Source organism: Onychomys torridus, chromosome 9 (assembly GCF_903995425.1).
Source record: "Onychomys torridus chromosome 9, mOncTor1.1, whole genome shotgun sequence".
Taxonomy (NCBI): domain Eukaryota; kingdom Metazoa; phylum Chordata; class Mammalia; order Rodentia; family Cricetidae; genus Onychomys; species Onychomys torridus.
In genome coordinates this window covers 980,503-998,359 of record NC_050451.1, presented here as the reverse complement: position 1 = coordinate 998,359, position 17,857 = coordinate 980,503, and the positions used below count along the sequence as shown (strand labels likewise).

Genomic DNA, 17,857 nt, shown 5'->3' with positions numbered 1-17,857 from the left:
TAAAACTGTCTGCCTCCATAGACTTGAGGGGTATATTTACCTTTTCTCTTTGTGCACTTGCTCATGTGGACAAAGGTTTAGATCCTGGTGACTTAAAAATTCCTACAGATAGCTTTGGGCTTAGGGGACCCTCTTCCAATTCTGCATGGCCATTTTCTAAAACCAGGTTTTCCAGCTGGTGCTCAGGCTTTGGGGGAAAGTAAGTAAAAACTGGAGGCGGAGAGAATGTCAAGTTGAACAAGTTGCTCACTAAGATGGGCTGCAGCTTCCTGTAACCATGCAGCATCTACCGAAACAAGAGCGTCATTATGAGACCTTTGCATTCTTAGCTGCTAGAGACTTCTGGGAATGGAAACTGAAGCAGTTGATGGCAATGACCACAGCCCAGAAACTGAAACCACCTTCTAATTTTGCACAAAGTCGCCAGCTCGGGCTGTTTTCATTGTGTCTGACTACAAGGATTGTATTTAGTTGTGTGTAACATAACATCTTCGGAACAGACTGGAACCCATGTAAGCCTTCTGTCATGATAAAGACACAGGCTCTAGGATCAAGCCAATACCACTGTAAGAATGCAAGTCGGAGACACTATCGACAGGGCAAGGGAAGATGAAGAGAACAAAGGGACTGCTTGTTCCCCTTCTGTGATGTCTAACTATGTAGCTGACTGACCTGGTACTATCTAGCCCAGGCTGGCCTTCAAACTAGTAATTCTCTTGCTTCGACCTGTAGAGTGCTGGGATGACAGGCAGAGAACTTGATTTTTTCCCCTTGAGAAAGAAATGTAGACTTACCACTTGTGTGAATGCTATGATAAATCTAGGGATTAACAGTATGTTAAAGAACATGGCCAGGCTACACAGCAAGATCCAGAACAGGCTCCAAAACTACAGAGAAACCCTGTCTCGAAAAACCAAAAAGGAACATGGTAGGAGCAGATTATAAGGGGCAAAACTAACCACTAGTCTCACTGAACTAACACGCTGTTGGAACTGGTTACCAAGAACTTAAACCTGTTCAGCATTTTCACAAAAAGCTACTCTTTCTGAGAAATAAAATTTTTGTAGTGAACAAGTCGACTGAAATCCCAGTACAAGTTTAAAAATGAAACTTTCCTTCTACCCTTTCCTTTCCTTTGTTGTTTCAAGACACGGTCTCACTCTGTAGTCCTAGCTGGGCTGGAACTCGATAAATAGATTAGGCCAGCCTTGAACCTGTGGTAGTCCACCTGCCTCTGCTTCCCAGGTGCTGGAGTTATAGGTGTGCACCACTACACCTGTCAGGGTCAAGTTCACCAAGAGTCACTTGTATCTGTAGTGAGACTCAACATGTCTGTAACAACTGTGACTTACCACTTGGCTCTGTATAGGACATGGATAAAAGTAGTTATTAAAGATGAATAAATGGGGTGGGGGAGTGGCAAGATGGCTAAAATGGGTAAAGGTGCTTGCTGCCAAGCCTGATGACTAGTGGGGAGGACTAAGTATTTCAAGCTGTCCTCAGACCTCCGCTCAGGTGTGGTAGCACCTGTGCACTTGTGTACACACACACACACACACACACACACACACACACACACACACACATTATAAAGATGAATAAATGACCATGTGAACCAAAGCAGAACGCTTGAGAAAACAGGCTTTAGAAGTGTATGTTCTGCCATACCTTCAGTCAATTGATCACACCTTTTTATTTCAGCCTGAGTTCTGTGGTAAGCTTGCACTTGGAAATCACATGCTAAATTTCAGAAAGAAACCCTTGGCCTTCAAGAGGACAACCTGAGATTGATGGTGGTTTAGCATACACCATAGAAGAAGAAATCTTTAATGCAATTTATTTGAAATGCTTCCAGAAAAGTTAAAGGCCATTATACAAAAAGTGTTCATTTTTGCCAAAACATTTCCACCCTCTTCTCATAAACTGACCCCGATAGAGACCTTTTCTCAACTTTTTGGCCAGAGCGGCCAGCGGCTCCATAGAGAACAGCTCAGGTTTTTCTCCACCATCCAGGGTCCCTGTCTCAGCTTTCTCTTTGTCTGCAGCAGGTTCATTTGCTAAATCAGCAACTGGAGAAACAAAGTGGTTTTAAATAAACTTGCAATAAAAAAAATCACCACGGTTAAAAATCTATAAATACAGAAATATGCTTTACAGAGTAGAACTGATCATAACATTTGTTTTGAAAAATAATAATGTAATCTACTTTGTTTTTCTTTTGGTAACTCTAGTCATCCAGCTTCTTTCCATGCACATGTATATGATAAAGGGTTAATTTTGTATTTTGCTGCTTTTCTGTAAACTTGATAGATGAAGAAACTTTTTGGCAATAATTTAGAATCACTAGCTACTAGTGCTGATATAATTTTGTACAAGTCCCCTAAGTATTTACACTTGCAGGGAGCTGTTTCATGTATTTTGTGAACTTTTCTTCCCCCCCAAGGTCTCTTTACCATCCTTGCTCTGTAAATTAAGGCTGGAACACAGCACTTTCCAGTTTGGCTAGCTAACTGATCCTAGTTAATCAGAGCTAATGAAATTGGTCTCAGGAGGATTTCATCACCATTCTGATTATAGCTCAAGAACCGGAGACGCAAACACAGGGCCCCGAAGCAGAGCAGGAAATCCCAAGCCCCGCTAGGCTAACGATGGCTTCAGAGGCTCCCACAGGCGGCTTCGGTGCTGGGGACACATTTCTCACTCCCAAGTCCTTCTCTCGGTTTGTAAACAGTCACCATCTCTGTGTCACACTGTGACCACTCTGAAACAGGGCAGAAGGAACATAAAGCAGACAGGGTCTCCAAATCTCAGCAGATCTGCCCTGGCCCTGGGAATCTCTCCCGGTGGTGTAGGCTAGAAATGGCTCTTTTGGGCAAGACACTAGCCATGACAAACAGCTCCCACAGCCATCCCCATTTCAGCTGAAGATTCAGAACTGGCAGGTACTTTTAGCTTTTTGGTTTTGTTTTCACTACAGAACTCAGTTTGACCTAGAACTTGGTGTATAGCCAAGGCTGTGCTTGAACTCCAGATCTTCCTGCCTCTGCTCTCAAGTGCTGGGATTGGAGGTCTGGGCCACCAGGCCTGTCCAGCAGCTGTTTTCACCTTGGCTCTTTTTTCATGTCTTCATTGATGATTACATTCAACTCGCACTGGATGAAACCACAAGGTTCAAACAAAGCTTCCTCCTTTGCAAAACCAAACCTCAGAAACCCCCAGAGATGTTTTCATGTTTTCTAGCTGAATAACACGGAACCCAAGTTCACTACAAGGGTTGGACTTTCCTGGCTTCACTCCCCAGTAAAGCTCTCTTGATTCCAGGTCTTCAGCTACTGTGTTGAAGAGCTATAGGAACCCCAGAGGAGCATGGTACAAATGACTTGTCTCTGCAGTCCATGCAAACAGTAGTTTAGAGGTCCTTTCTGTTTTGGAAAAACCCAGTAGGACAACTCAGAGTAACTCATTCATCCCCTCTCCACTCATCCAGATGCATGAGCCGGAGCAGCGTGGGAAGGGCAGCCACAGATTCCAGCTGACGCAGAGCGGGTGGCCGTTACAGTACTAGGGACAAGTAGAGACACAAGGGACACAAGTGCCTCTCCGAACTGTTCATGTGTGGAATGCGAACACTGTACAGGTAAGACATGGGCACAGCCCTCCTTCCGTCAGACGCTTTCCTCTGCTCTGCTGTTCGCACAGGAGACCTCTGCCTGTTCCATCCGCTCACACTCAAGGCTGACCTCACTGGTGTCCATACTGCAGTCCGACTCACTGTCCGATTGGTCCATCTCCTCAAGTTTTGTCTCTCCTCGTGGTTCCGCGTTCTCAGTGCCAGGACCCACGAACAGTCCCCCAGAGTCAAGCAGCCCGGCCTGCCCGGCAGCAGACAGAACTGTCTCTTTGGCTTGGCGAATACAATTGAGCCACTGCTGTTTGTTGAAGGTGTCATTGGCTTGTAGTGAGTGGGTCTGACTTTGGGATCCATTTTTGAAACTGACTCGGAAGAAGTTCTTAACTAGAAATGAAGAACACACGAAAAGAGAGTCAATGGGTAGGTATTTGCCAAGGCTAACAATACCACACATGGTGGCACTAAGCCCCGGGGCCCATGCCAGGCATTGCTGATTACAAAACGTCTCCCACTGATGCAAGACTCAGTCAGTTCTACCCTGATGCCATTCCCATTGACTAGAGTGGCACAGGCCTAGCTCAGCTTTCCTGAAGGGATTGGCTACTACACCTGCCTCTTAGGAGCCCGTGGAGAGGACCTGGGAGGGCTTGGAGAGAGGAAACTGAAGGAGAGAGGTGATGCAATTGTATTTTAATTTTAAAAAAGACCCTATCTTAGAAAAACAAAATGAGAAATAAGCCTGTCAATTTTGGTCTAATCCATTATTATTACTATTAATCGTATTATTATTTGGAGACAGGGTCTCACTATGTAGTTCTGGCTGGCCTTGAATTCACTCTGTAGACCAATCTAGCCTCAAACTCACAGAGCTTCTGCCTTCCAAGTGCTGGGATGAAGATCCTAGGCATGCACCACTATCCCAGATTGGTTTTTAGCTTTCTAATCAGCATTAGGAATTTTGACTATCATATACTGTACACTCCGTAGGAACAAAAACTGTAATGTCTTAGTTTATCATTAGTACCTAAATCAGTGCTCACTACACAACGATGCTGACAGAGACAGCTATCGTGGCCTCTCACGCTCATTTCCTTTAGTTAACCTTGTGTTAGAGGTACCCACTGAGGAGTGCTGCAGGTGAACACATACCCCCCCCCCCAGCTCATCATTAATTTTGCTTTTGTTTTCTTCTGAGGTAGGCTTTCACTATGGAGCCCAGGTTGGCCTCCAACCCACAGTCCCATGCTGGGCCATGGCAGCTGGGCTCTAGTTGATTCTTCTTAAGCCTCTTCAGCAGCTATACCAGAACAACTACACAACTTTACACTATGCATCTAGTACCCACGCAGAGACTGTACGGTATTCAGCGCACTTTCCTGTAGCAGTAGGAGACAAAGCCCAGCAGCAAGAGGTACACCAGCTGCATTTGCACGTGGACAGGCTCATGTACTGTATGCTACTTGATGCTCAAAGCAATCACGAAAGTAGAGAAATGGGAAACTGAGGCTCACAGAGGTTGAACTTGATTGCACATCAAGAGTCAGCATTGGGACACAGTTTAGCTTCAAGACTGGGGCTGTTCTCTCTTCCCCAGCCAGCCACTCCTTCCACAGTCCTATGATCAAATGGTTCAATGTGTCACCGCAGTCTGCTACCCACACATACTTCTCTCGTTGTTGCTGAAGGCTCCGCGCAGGGAGCCGCCCAGCCGCACTTCTCCATCCTGCAGGTCTTCCAGCGTGAGGTCCTTCACAGGGATGGGCTGCCGGTACAACTGGTAGCACAGCTGCTCATTGTGGGTGACAGCCCGAGTGATCACAAGCACTTCTTGGAACAGGAAAACATGTAGTTTCTAGAAGAAAAGAGCCCACGTGATTGTCCTGAGCAACGATACAGTACGTGATGGTTTGGTGGGCCTCTGTAGCAAGAGGTCTCTAGGTACCAGATTCATATTGGATTATGAGTTTGTGCTCAAATCTGTTTCTAGGAAAATAGAAGTGGGCAGATTTCATTTCCAGATACGTATATCCACTACCTTAATATAGGTTTCTCTTTCAGGACTCACTGGAGCAAGCCTCTCTACAGATAACTGTAACCAGAACCTTCCTTACATTACAGTTCACAACCTGTTCATACACATATAGCCTCCAGTTCAACTAAGAGAAAAGTAAGGGAGTAGAGTGAATAGGATAGTGACTAGGAATTAATGCTTTCCTGGCTTCAGTACAAGTCTAAGAAATCAAGTTACTAATAGTCTACAAAGGATGAGACTGTATATCAAAGCCTAATAATAACTCTGGCTTCCCAAACACATAAAAACATGTGTTTCTTTAACCACTAGGCTGATCATCAACTTTAACCAGCAACTCTGGCTGGGACCCTGCCTATCAGAGAGGGACCTGGGCACACTGCTGGAGTCAGAGAAAGATGACCGGCACGCTCTTCTCAGTAAGTTCATCGGCACCTGGGTGGATGGATGGCTGATACCTGTTATGGGCAAAAATTAAATCTCAAAAGACGAAGGCATGTCTCAAACCACATCATCAAAGCAAGCTGACTATGTGGAGCTGGGGCAGAAAAATCCTAGAACATGAAGGCATGCCTCAAAATCACACAAGGAGAACAGGCTTCCTGCGTGGCACTGGCACACGTGTGTGGTGGTCGGCTCTGAGTACCAGACCGTCTCACAGTTTGGGAATGTTCAGGAGTTAAAGTGGAATGATGCTAGGCCCTGGCTTTCTGGTGGAGATGCGGGGATGCCAATCCAGGACTCTTAAAAGAGTCCACCAGCAGGGGAAGGGGAGAAACTCAAGGTGAGGATCTTGATTTGAGTAAGGGAAGCACATTCTTCATGATCAGTGATTTACTATCTGGGAGAAAAGCGAGCCGTAGGTCTCCACCACACATGTTGCACATACTGCAGAGGCAGAGAACTCTACCAGACGTTGGATGGTAGGGATGTCTGTCTGCAAAGATGAACTGGGGGTTGGGGACTTAGCTTAGTGGTAGAGTGCTTGCCTAGCAAGCGCAAGGCCCTGGGTTCGGTCCTCAGCTTGGGGGGGGGGGCGGGGGAGATGAACTGGGCACACAGCTGTAATCCTACCAGTTGGGAAGTGGAGGTGAGGTACTGCAAATTCAAGGCTAGCCTGGGCTACAAGCTAAGTTTTAGTTTAACCAGGGCCACCTGGGGTTGAAGATTCCATTTCAAAATAGACAAAATGAACAATAATATTTTTAGAAATGCTCAAAGATCATAAAACAGCAAAGCACAAAATCAACAAGTTAAAGGCCCCTCCATGTCCCCTCCCCAGTTCCCCCCAGGAGGTAGTGGTGGTAGAAATGTGGTAAAAATATCCCTTCAGGGGGAGGGGAGAGAGAGGGGTGGGCCGTTGCATTAGGAACTTTTGTTTCTAATCCAGTCGACCTTCTAGTGAGGCAGGAAGTTTGAACCAGGATGGTCTGGGCAATGTTTTGAAAATAACCGTCACTTCAAAGTCAAAAGAGAATCAGCTCCTTTTGTTCCCACTCTTGCACCATTTTCTCCTGACACAGGACTTTGCTCATAATAACATTCACACCTCCAGCAAGAGCCAAACCCAACAAAGTTCCCACTCCGTTTATTCTCAGAGCTCCCCTGCCGGTAGAGCATCTCTTCTGCAAAGGTCCATCCAATCAGAGAGGCCTCAGGCCGCCTGCTGTATGAGAAGAGAACAGGGCACCTCCTGGGGAGCAATGCTTCTTCCTGTTTCTCAAGACTTCCTAGAAAGAACTTTTCAAGGAACTCAGTGTTCCATCATACATGATGGAGTCCTCCACTGCTTCCTGGAAATCACTTTCTGGCAGTCAGTAACTCTCACACACCTCAGGTCCACGTACAGTAGCTTTAGTGGGTCTTCGTGGTGCCATTACAAATGGTACAGCTGAATCCAGAGGAGTCCTGATAAAAAGCTATGTAACATACTCTCTAACAGCAAGGGGTATTTCCAGACTTGCTCACAAAAGCAGAAAGGGTGTCTCTTAAATTATTAAGTTTAATCCACTTCTTCTAAGTTAAACACTTTGTGTGTGTGTGTGTGTGTGTGTGTGTGTGTGTGTGTGTGTGTGTGTGTGTCAGGCTGGTCTCACACTCTCTCTGCAGCCTGGAAGGACCTTGAACTTTAAAATGTTCGCGCTTCAGCTTCCCAAGTAGCTAGGATTACGGATCTGTGCCATTAGGTCTGGCTCACTATTTTCTGAAGTCCAAATAGGACATATAGTATATACCCAGCTGCTAGGGAGGCTGAGGCAGGAGCATGGCTTGACTCATCCTTAGTCTGAAACTAGTCGGGGCAACTCATTGAGACTCTATTTCAAAATCTAAAAAGAGTAAAGAGAAGATTAGGAATGTAGTCAGTGGTAGGGTGCTTGCCTAGTGGCAGTAACTAGGTTAAATCCCTAGCATCACCAAAAAATTAGAAAAGCCAGGGTGGGGAGTGGGGGGGGGGGGGGGGTTAGGGATTGGGGAAGTACCAGGGTAAGGCGAGTAACTACTTACCACACCCCGGTTATTTTTCAGTTCGCCATGACAGCACAGGACCCTTGAGCTGTCAATCAGGTTATCTTTCTGGCCTTCTTCCAAGTAAAGGAGCCGCTCTTTATAATAACGGCATTCCGATTCCCCAGTCTTGGTGTTGATTTCTGCCACAATGCCCTGAATGATGTTTATCTATGGAAACAAAGAAGAATTGTAAACATGGGGGAAGTAAGCCAACCACCCACAACCACAGGCTTAGAGCCAGCCTCGAGGTATGCAGACACTACTGCATCTAATGTTGAGAGCTGAGATCTATGTGGCCACTGTGGGAAAGGGGGAAAATAAAGTTGTTTTTGTTTGTTTGTTTGTTTTTGTTTTTGGCAGAGTCTCACACTAAGAAGCTCTGGCTGGCCTGGAACTCACCATGAAGTTCAGGCTGGCCTCACACTTACAGAGATCCATCTGCATACTGTGCACCACAGTATCCAGCTAAGTTTAATACACTCTTAAAATATTTTAATATAATTTATGCACATATATATTTCTATCATATATTTACTATGCTGGTTAGTGTGATGTCAGTTTGACACAATCTAGATTCATATGGGAAGAGGAACCTCAATGGAGAAAATGCCCTTGCCAGATTGGCCTGTGGGTAAGCTTATGGGACATTTTTTGATTAATGATTGATGTGAGAGGGCCCAGCCCACTGTGGGTGGTGCTCCCCCCCCCCCGGGGGGGGGGCAGGTAGTCCGGGGTTGTGTAAGAAAGCAGGCTGAGCAAGCCAGTGAGTAGCACCCCTCCATGGCCTCTACTCCTGTCCTTGCCTCCGGGTTCTTGCCCTGGCTGCCCTCAGTTACAGACTTAGAAGAAGCTGGAAGGTGGAACAAACCCTTTCCTCCCCAAGTTGCTTTTGGTCATGGTGTTTTATCACAGCAACAGAAGCCCCAAGACACAAACGAATCTAAAAGTGATGCATAATGTTATCTGAGTGGAAAGACACAACTAGTCTTGGATGCTTAAGAATTTACTTTTACGGTGTATCTATAACCCTAACACTTGGGATGCTGAGGCAGGAAGACCATGGGGAGGATGTTTGAGACCAGCCTGGGTTGCAAGGCAAGTTCCTAGGCCAGTCCATAATGAGGCCCTGTTTCAAGAAACCAATACCAAGCAAACACTCCCCACCAAATGCAAACCGAACCAAACCAAATGGAACGGAACTGAATGGATCCAAATCAAATGGGAGGCACCTGAACAGCTGCCTAATGTTTTAACTCCTTAACCTTTCTCTGTTTTCAGCAGATGGTGGAATCCGTACATCTCTTTAAAAAAGACCTCAGCAGTAACAGCCATGGCTTCTTACTAGTGAGCTACTTTCTACTGAGCACCTGGACAGGGGAGCGAATCAACACTTGAGCCAATTTTTAGAGTTTCCTGTAAGTGCCCAGGAAACCCAGAAAGTCCTCATCACAGATATGAGCTCACTTCCTAATTTAACTCAGGAACCAGTGTGTCACATAAAGAGTTACAAATTCAAATACTACAGTGGTTCCTGAAGCAGTTCTGACTGCTTTCACACACAACTTCTTTCTCTGGTTTGTGAAAAAAATATCCACAGGCAAAACAATGCAAACAACCAGCATCATTCCGCACTCTGAATCTGCGTTAACCCACAAAACAGAGGGTTTTGTATTTGTATCTACCCAGGACCGCCAGGCTCTGGTTTTTTGTTTTTTGTTTTGTTTTATTTTATACTGGGTCTTGAAAGATTTATTCTGCATGATTGCAGAGAGTTCTAGTTATATAAAGTAGGCTGCCAGTAACGAACAGTCACAGCAGTTGTGCGTTTAAATTCAATGTGTTGTTGCATGTCTTGCAAGGGTTCAAACTGAAGGCAAGAAACGATGGAGAAAGAACTCTGTCGGGAGCCAACAGAGTCTGGAATTCACCCTGTCCATCTAGTCACTTGTGTGACGGTGCCACCCACTCATCAGCTCCTGCTATGAACCCAGGACAGCAGTGCTCACGGAAGATGCAACAAAAGCCAGGCTGTTTTATGGGCGGAGGTTGGCAGGATCATTCGCTGGCTGCCATAACCTTTAGATTTTTTGGTTTTGTTTTTTTTTTCCAAGACAGGTTTTCTCTGTGTTAATGGTCCTAGCTGTCCTGAAACTTCCTTTGCAGACCAGGCTGGCCTCACAGAGATCCGCCAGCCTCTGCCTCCCCAGTGCTGGGATTAAAGGGGTGTGCTCCCATTGCCCAGCACAATCCTTAGATCTTAAATCATTAAATATCTGGATAGTCAAAGGTCTATTTTAAGGAATAGACCTCTCGTTGGTAGTGTATATCTCTAATCCCACCTAGTACTTGGGAGGCAAAGGCAGGAGGAGAGTCAGAAGTTCAAAGCCAGACTCTGCCACATGAGGCCTTGTTTCAATTAACCAGTAAAATAAAATAAGGAAGCTGGGCAGTGGTGGCACACCCCTTTAATCCCAGCACTCGGAAGGCAGAGGCAGGCCGATTTCTGTGAGTTTGAGGCCAGCCTGGTCTACAAAGTGAGTGCCAGGACAGCCAGGGCTGTAACACAGAGAAACCCTGTCTTGAAAAACCAAAAATAAAATAACTTAAATAACAAATAAAAAAAGGAAGTGTTACCACCTTCTCAAAACACCATTAAGAAATCCTAGTAATGATGAAGTAGTTTATACCTGTACTGAAAGCCAGCCCTATCTTTAGATCTAGTCACAGGGGTGAATGGAATCAACTCCTTGATGTAAAAGAGATTTACTCAATAGTCTTTTTATTCAGGAATGTGTGGCCATGATAATTGTGGTACTACGGATTTTTGTGTTTATTAAACACATCTATAATGTGCCCAACAGTACAGGGATAAAGAAATTCAATCTGGGGTCTGCTACATAGGTTGTGAAAAAGAGGGGAAAATACATACTCAGTTGAGTCAATGGGCATGTAGAAGCTTTGCAGACATTTCCAAATGTGAGCTTACCATGCTTCATGCCCAGACCTGCCCTGATAATCAGGTGCAGGCTCAACTTTTGAAGGCTTTACACTTCATGCACAAGGAAATGGGTAACTAGCCTATCCCCTTGTGTTGCAGACAATCATTCTTAGCTATTTGTTTTTAAACTCAAACCAGCTCACTTAAAAGAGGGCAGTATGCTTGAAATGCTGTGTTTTAAAAAGAAGAGATCTTTACAGTGAAACTGAACACAGGCTCACATGATTACACAAGTAATTATCAACAGTGGCTGGGGCTCCCTGCTGTGTGTACCCCTGCAGACAACTAGCCTGTGCTCTTCCCAGCAAAAAGACAGACATGACAAAGTGACAGGGACCTCATCCCCATTGCCTGTGATGCCTCTCTGTGCTGGGAACAGGGCTCTGCCAGACACTGCATGCCTCATGAATCAGGAGTGTGTCTTCCCTCTTCCTTATCACTATGTGGAGGCTCCTAGGCCAGCTCTCTAAAAGTGAGGTCTCACCACAAAGCTTGTCCATAACAAGACAGCTCTCTGCAATTCCCAAGGCAAGAGGGGCTCAAAGACAGGACTAGCTCTTCACTTCATCGAACAGGACTGGAAAGCAGCAGGTGCAGGATGTGGGCCTACCTCACAGGTTATGAGTGTTAAGTGAGATATAACAGTCTGGAAGGCAATTATATAAAGTCCATTTACTGAGTATTTGTGATTATACTATTGTTACTACTGATAATAACTCAACTCTTCTCTGGGAGATGGTTGGCTTATTCAGCAGGTCTAGGCTCCTGATTCCCAAATCACCTACATAAATGTTCCTGTATTACTGTGCCCGTTCAGAAATGAGTCTTCTGAGCTCGTCTTTCAGGTCTTCATCACTCTACCACCACCTTTTCTTTTCTTTTAAAAAAAAGTGTGTGTGTGTGTGTGTGTGTGTGTGTGTGTGTGTGTGTGTGTGCGTGTAGGCACGTGTGTGCCATGTTACCCAAGTGGAGGTTAGACAACTTTCGGGAGTTGGCTCTCTTCTTCCAAAGCATGCTCTAGGGATCGATTTTAGGTCACCAGGCTCATATGGCCATCTTATTAGCCCTCTTTTTTTTTTTTTTTTTTTTTTTCCTTTTTCTGGAGCTGAGGACCGAACCCAGGGCCTTGCTCCTGCTAGGCAAGCGCTCTACCACTGAGCTAAATCTCCAAGCCCAGCCCTCTTTTTGATATTGTTTTTTCGTTTTGTTTTGTTTTGAGATAGGGTTCAGGTCTGCTTCAGACTGGGGTTCAAATCAACTCAAGAGTTTTCCATGTCATGTAATTAACTAGAGTTTTCTCAAGTTAGGATTCAGGGTTTGGACCCAGCAGTATCACTTACACTCTATTCCTGAACACATGACTGTTAACAGAGCCAAGATTGTCTAGATGAAGGGAATGGGGATGCAGGGGAAAGGAAGTCCAGGTTCAAAGTTGTGAAAAGCCAGATGGGTGGTGGTGGTGGCGGTAAGTCCTGTACAGTGATGCATACCTGTAATCCCACAAAGAGCTGGTTTTTAACTTGCTATGTAAGTACAGAATGCCCTCAAACTTGGGATCCTCCTGCTCCTCTAGTACAGAAAGTACAGACACTCATCCTGCCCATGCTCAGGAAACATTTGCTGAGTGAGGGTGCAGTGGTAACTAGGAGGTTGACCAGGCACCCTACTGCACTGGGTACAGATGGGAGCTAGGTCTTAAACAGACCTCTTTTCACAAGTAAGCTTTGGGCTAGCCAGAAGCCAGTTCCCACTTTCTATTAAATAAAACTTGTTCATTTAAAATCCCCATACAGATCTTAGCTCTCACATTCTGCAGTTCTGCTCCCAGATTGGAGTGGTGTAAAAGCCACCAAGAACAGTGTCAAACCTGAGCTGGGTGTGGCAGCACACACCTATAATCCTAGCATTTGGGAGGCTGAGACTGGCCACCAGTTTGAAGCGAGCCTAGGCCTGTGTTAAACAAACACACATGCACACATACACACAATCGATAACAGAAGTTTTAGAACCAAATGAGTCTTAAGCTACTTTATGTAAACATGTTGTTTTATGGGTAAGGAACTGGAAACAAGTAAGGAAGAGTAACTCCCCACCACACACCAAAAAAAAAAAAAAAAAAGTCCGATGGTAGTTCCGGGCCTGGAACCCAAGACTGCTGGGCCCCATGCATACAGTACCTACTGACCCAACCCCAACCCTAGCTATCATGGAGAGTGACATAAGAAGAGAAAAAGAAACAGGCAAACTCACAGCTTCTTCCAAGTGCTGCTGATCTGGATTATCATTTGGCGTGTGCCTCAGGATTTCTCGAAGGAGCAGAGGGTATTTCACTAGACGGCTCCTGGGAATATCAAGGAAATTCCAGAGATCTAGTTTTCGGCTGAAGGGGGATTCTAAGCAGCGCTGAAGGAAATCCTGGACTCTGTGGTCTTGCTTTTTGTGGTCCAGGAGGGCTTTGGCCGCAACCTGATTGCTGCAGTAGCTGTCATAGGAACTGAGACAAGGCAGCTGAGAAGGAAACATAAAGGGAAGGTTGGGTGTCAGCGTCACTGCGATGACACTCCAGGCTGGCATCACTCAGGAATGAACAAACACCACATTAGTCTCCAGACCCGGCCCATGTTCCTTTATTTAGCAAGGGTGGTAGAAACTAACCAGTGTAATCTTCGGAATGACAGACAAGACACAACAACGTCACTTTCTTACTTGTATAATTACTCTTTAAAGATCCCTATCAAAACTCAGTAGCTTTGTCTAGTGACTTGAGCTAGAAAAAAACAATTGGTATTGTAGATGCATATAGAACAGGGTTTGTTTGTTTGTTTGTTTGTGGTGTGTGTGTGTTAGTGGGTGGGCCTGAACCCAAGGCCTCATGAATGGCTTGATGTTCTACCATTGAGCTACACTCCAGTCTCAGAACCTTCCTAACCCTTTCCAAGCACTCAGTAAGATAGAAACTACCAATTTATTTCATTTTATGTATATGTTTTTTGGTGTTCATATGTGTTTGGAGGACAAGAGTCAACCTTGGCTACCATTCCTCAGGTGCCAAGAACATTGTTTTTAAATTTAGTGTGTGATAGCTATGTCTGTGTAGATGATGTGTATATGTGGTGGTGGTAGGGGGTGGGGAGGGTGCCAGAGGGCAGCCCTAGGTATTGGTCTTCATCTTAGACAGGTCTCTTCGTCGACTGTTGCTGTTCTGAGAACTCCAGGCTTGCTGGTCTGCAAGCTTCTGGGGATTCTCCTAAATTCTACCTCCCATCTCACTGTAGAAGCACTGGGATCACACACACACATGTGATCATGCCTGGCTTTTCACGGATTCTGGGAATTCAAACACAGATCCTCACCTTGATCTACAAGCACTGTGCCTACTGAACCTCTCCTCAGAGCCCTTTTTATTTTCTTTTTCTTCTTTTGAGACAGGGATTCTTCATGTAGCCCTGACTGTCCTGGAACTCCCTCTGTAGATCAGGCTGGCCTCGAACTCACAGAGATCCTGGCTCTGCCTCCCAAATGTTGGGATTAAAGGTGTGTGCCACCACCACCTGGCCTGCTTTCTTAATTTTTAAAAATTGATTTAATTTAAAGAATTTTTTACTTTTGTGTACGTGTGCACAATTGCTTGTCTCTATGTGTATCACATATGTGCCGATACACCAGAAGATGGTGTCAGATCTCCAGAAAATGGAGTAGTTACATGCAGTTGTGAGCCACCCTATGGGAGTTCTGGAAACTGAACTGTGGTCCTCTACAAGAGGAGCAAGCATGTTTAATCACCAGCCACATCTCCAGCCTACCTCCTTTAATTTTTTGAATTTAGGATTATTTAAAGAGACTTGTCTAGAAGACTCAGTGGCGTACACAGAAAGCAAAAGTCAGACTCACGAGCTAGGCTTTTGTGTTGCTCAGTACACGCATTTCAACATTTGTTTAAGATTACATGATAACAAGGTGGCCCAATTATTAGGAACCAGTTGTACGATTAGGGGAAAAAACTTGAGTTTTTGGAATTATTTATTTATTAAAATCTTCTAAATGAGCTCTGGCAGGCCAGGAAAGGTTTCTGGCACTATCTTCCGGATCACATCACACTATCATGCAAGAATAGTTTCAGCTTAAAGACTGGAAAGTGTTAAGTTCCACTGCCTTTATTCCGAGGCATGCCCATCAGTCACATTGTGTGAATAACCACACCAGAGACTCCAGCAAAGAGCTTCTCATGCGCTCTGCTACCCCTTCCTGCTAACAGTGCCTTAGGCTGACATGCCAGTGCACAGCCATCCTCGGCAGTAACATGCAGCCAGTGGCCCAGCTGCATGGCCCTCTTCTGGAAACCAATGAAGAGACTGTTCACCAAGACATCCTCTCTGTAGCATTCAACGTGGGACAGTGACAAAGGCATCTTTTGCTTCTGCATGCTCAGGATTTTGCATCGTACCCACTAAACAACAAAGTCTGTATTCTGGATGAACAAATTAAAGGTTAGTGGATTGTGAGACTAGAGAATAGTGGATGGTTTGGGAGCAATGCTCACAAAGAAAATGGCAGAGTCTAAAACAAATAAACAACCAAAACAAAACAAAACTCTGGGTGTGGTGGCTCACACCTATGGTCCTAGCACCAAAGAATCTGAGGCAGGAACTGATAAAAATTCAAGAGCAATCTGAGCGAGTTCAAGACCAGCCTGGACTACACAGTGTGATCCTGTCTCAAAAGTCAAACAAAAAAGTGGTCAGAAATGGCACCTACTGCAAGGCCTGAGGGCCTGAGCTTGATCTCCAGGACCTAGAAGGAACCAGCTCTCATGAGTTAACCTCTGATTTCCACACACAAGAGAACAGGCTCCTACAAGTTGTCCTCTGGGCACACATAGGCCCCCACACATACACAGACACACAAATGGGAAAAGCAGCAACAGCAAAACTCCAAAGGAACAAGTCAACAAAAACACAAGAGGTAGCATCTAAAGTTTTTAAATGTCCTGCCACTACTTTTTCGCTTCTTAGTGAATTATTTCCTCATCACAGAGTAGAAAAAAGTTGCCAGAAAAATAGTATTTAAGATTCATTCCTGCCGGGCGGTGGTGGCGCACGCCTTTAATCCCAGCACTCGGGAGGCAGAGGCAGGCTGATCTCTGTGAGTTTGAGGCCAGCCTGGGCTACCAAGTGAGTTCCAGGAAAGGTGCAAAGCTACACAGGGAAACCCTGTCTCAAAACAAACAAACAAAACAAAACAAAAAAGATTCATTCCTGAGTTTAACGCTTCTTGGAAATGTCTTCCTTCCTTCATTTTAACACACACACACACACACACACACACCCACCCACCAAACTTTTGTGTTAAAAAAACAGCTGCAGACATTCTCTGCTCAACCATATATTTTGAAGTACTGATAACTGGTATTACTCCCTACCCCCCCAGATGGGATGCTTGCGATTTAGATTTTCAGAATGAGTTCAAAAGCACCTCACACTCTTAATTTCATTTCCACTCCCTCGCCTTTTCAAAGACCTGGAAATGACCCATGTTTGCATTAAGTAGAAGCAAATCAGCAGTAACAATCAGATATGAATACCAAGGAACTCTGGCCACATTGTCCAATGGGCCATTACTTTCTCTGATCCTGCCACCTGCTACCATGGCAACAGTTAAGCTCTGTTCTTTTGTTCACACCTGACAGGGTGCTCATTTCCTGCGCTTGACTCAAATGTATACAATCTGATTTGCAAATATGTTTGCATGCTCTTTAAAGACAAGATAGTGGCTTGGTGGATAAAAAACAAAAACAGGGTTGGGGATTTAGCTCAGTGATAGAGCGCTTGCCTAGCAAGCACAAGGCCCTGAGTTAGGCCCTCAGCTCAAAAAAACAAAAACAAAAACAAAAAACCAAAAAAAAAAAACCAGAATGTGGAAATGCAGCATCGGGTTCAAAAACAAACTCAGACAGCTGTTTGTGACTCTACCTCAGTTTCTCTCCTCACAAAATCTGTGTAAGAAAGTTCTTAATGAGACAGGCATAGCAAACACACCGCTCACTCTGTTAAGAAGGGGTGAGCACCCCCTGCTGTGACTGTCTTCAGTTCTCTTGTTTGTTGTTGTTGTTGTTCCGTTACTGTTTAAGATACAGTCTCACTGGAGCTCAGGCTGACCTGGAACTCAGAGTGAACAGGTGTGCCATGGCCAGAAGATGCCATTTGGCTGCTTATCCCCCCCCCTTGAGTGGGTGAAACAGATTATACTTGGGGTCTCTTGAAACAGAGTATCCTACAGCCCAGCCTGATCTTGAACTCACTATAAAAACAGATGACTTTAAACTCTCGATCACTTCCCAAGTTCCCCTTTATCAATTTTTTTTTAAAAATAGTTATTAGTTTAATTATGCATGTGTGCGTGTGCAGGAGGGGGGTATGTGCACATGATTGCTGGTGCCCCTGGAGGCCAGAACCATCTCAGCAGCTCTGTGGCCCCCTAAATTCTTGATAGTCTGTTTAAAGAGACACTAAGTCATCTAACAGTTAGGGGGAGGAGTTGATCAGGACAGGTTTTAGACTACAGCTGAGCAAGTAGCTCTCTACAGCTCTGGCTGTCTGTACAAGATCGGTCTAAGACTGGGCCCCTCAGCATTTCTTCACGGATGGGGGAGGGTCCATGAGGCTCCGCTCCTTCCCGAGGGCCTTTGGCAGTT

General features: G+C 45.2%; 1 protein-coding gene across 3 annotated transcripts in view; it reads right to left on the bottom strand.

Moving 5' to 3' along the window:
- Positions 1 to 1,787: 1,787 nt before the first annotated feature.
- Positions 1,788 to 17,857, bottom strand: part of Arhgef3 (Rho guanine nucleotide exchange factor 3) — a 275,499-nt gene continuing 259,429 nt past the window's right edge. For all 3 annotated transcript variants that reach the window (XM_036199436.1, XM_036199437.1, XM_036199438.1), the window contains 4 exons: positions 13,417 to 13,674; positions 8,166 to 8,336; positions 5,297 to 5,483; positions 1,788 to 4,015 (listed from right to left, as the gene is read on the bottom strand). In XM_036199436.1, coding sequence (XP_036055329.1) covers positions 3,666 to 4,015; positions 5,297 to 5,483; positions 8,166 to 8,336; positions 13,417 to 13,674 — 966 coding nt within the window. In that variant the 3' untranslated portion in view covers positions 1,788 to 3,665. The remainder of the gene's footprint in view (positions 4,016 to 5,296; positions 5,484 to 8,165; positions 8,337 to 13,416; positions 13,675 to 17,857) is intronic.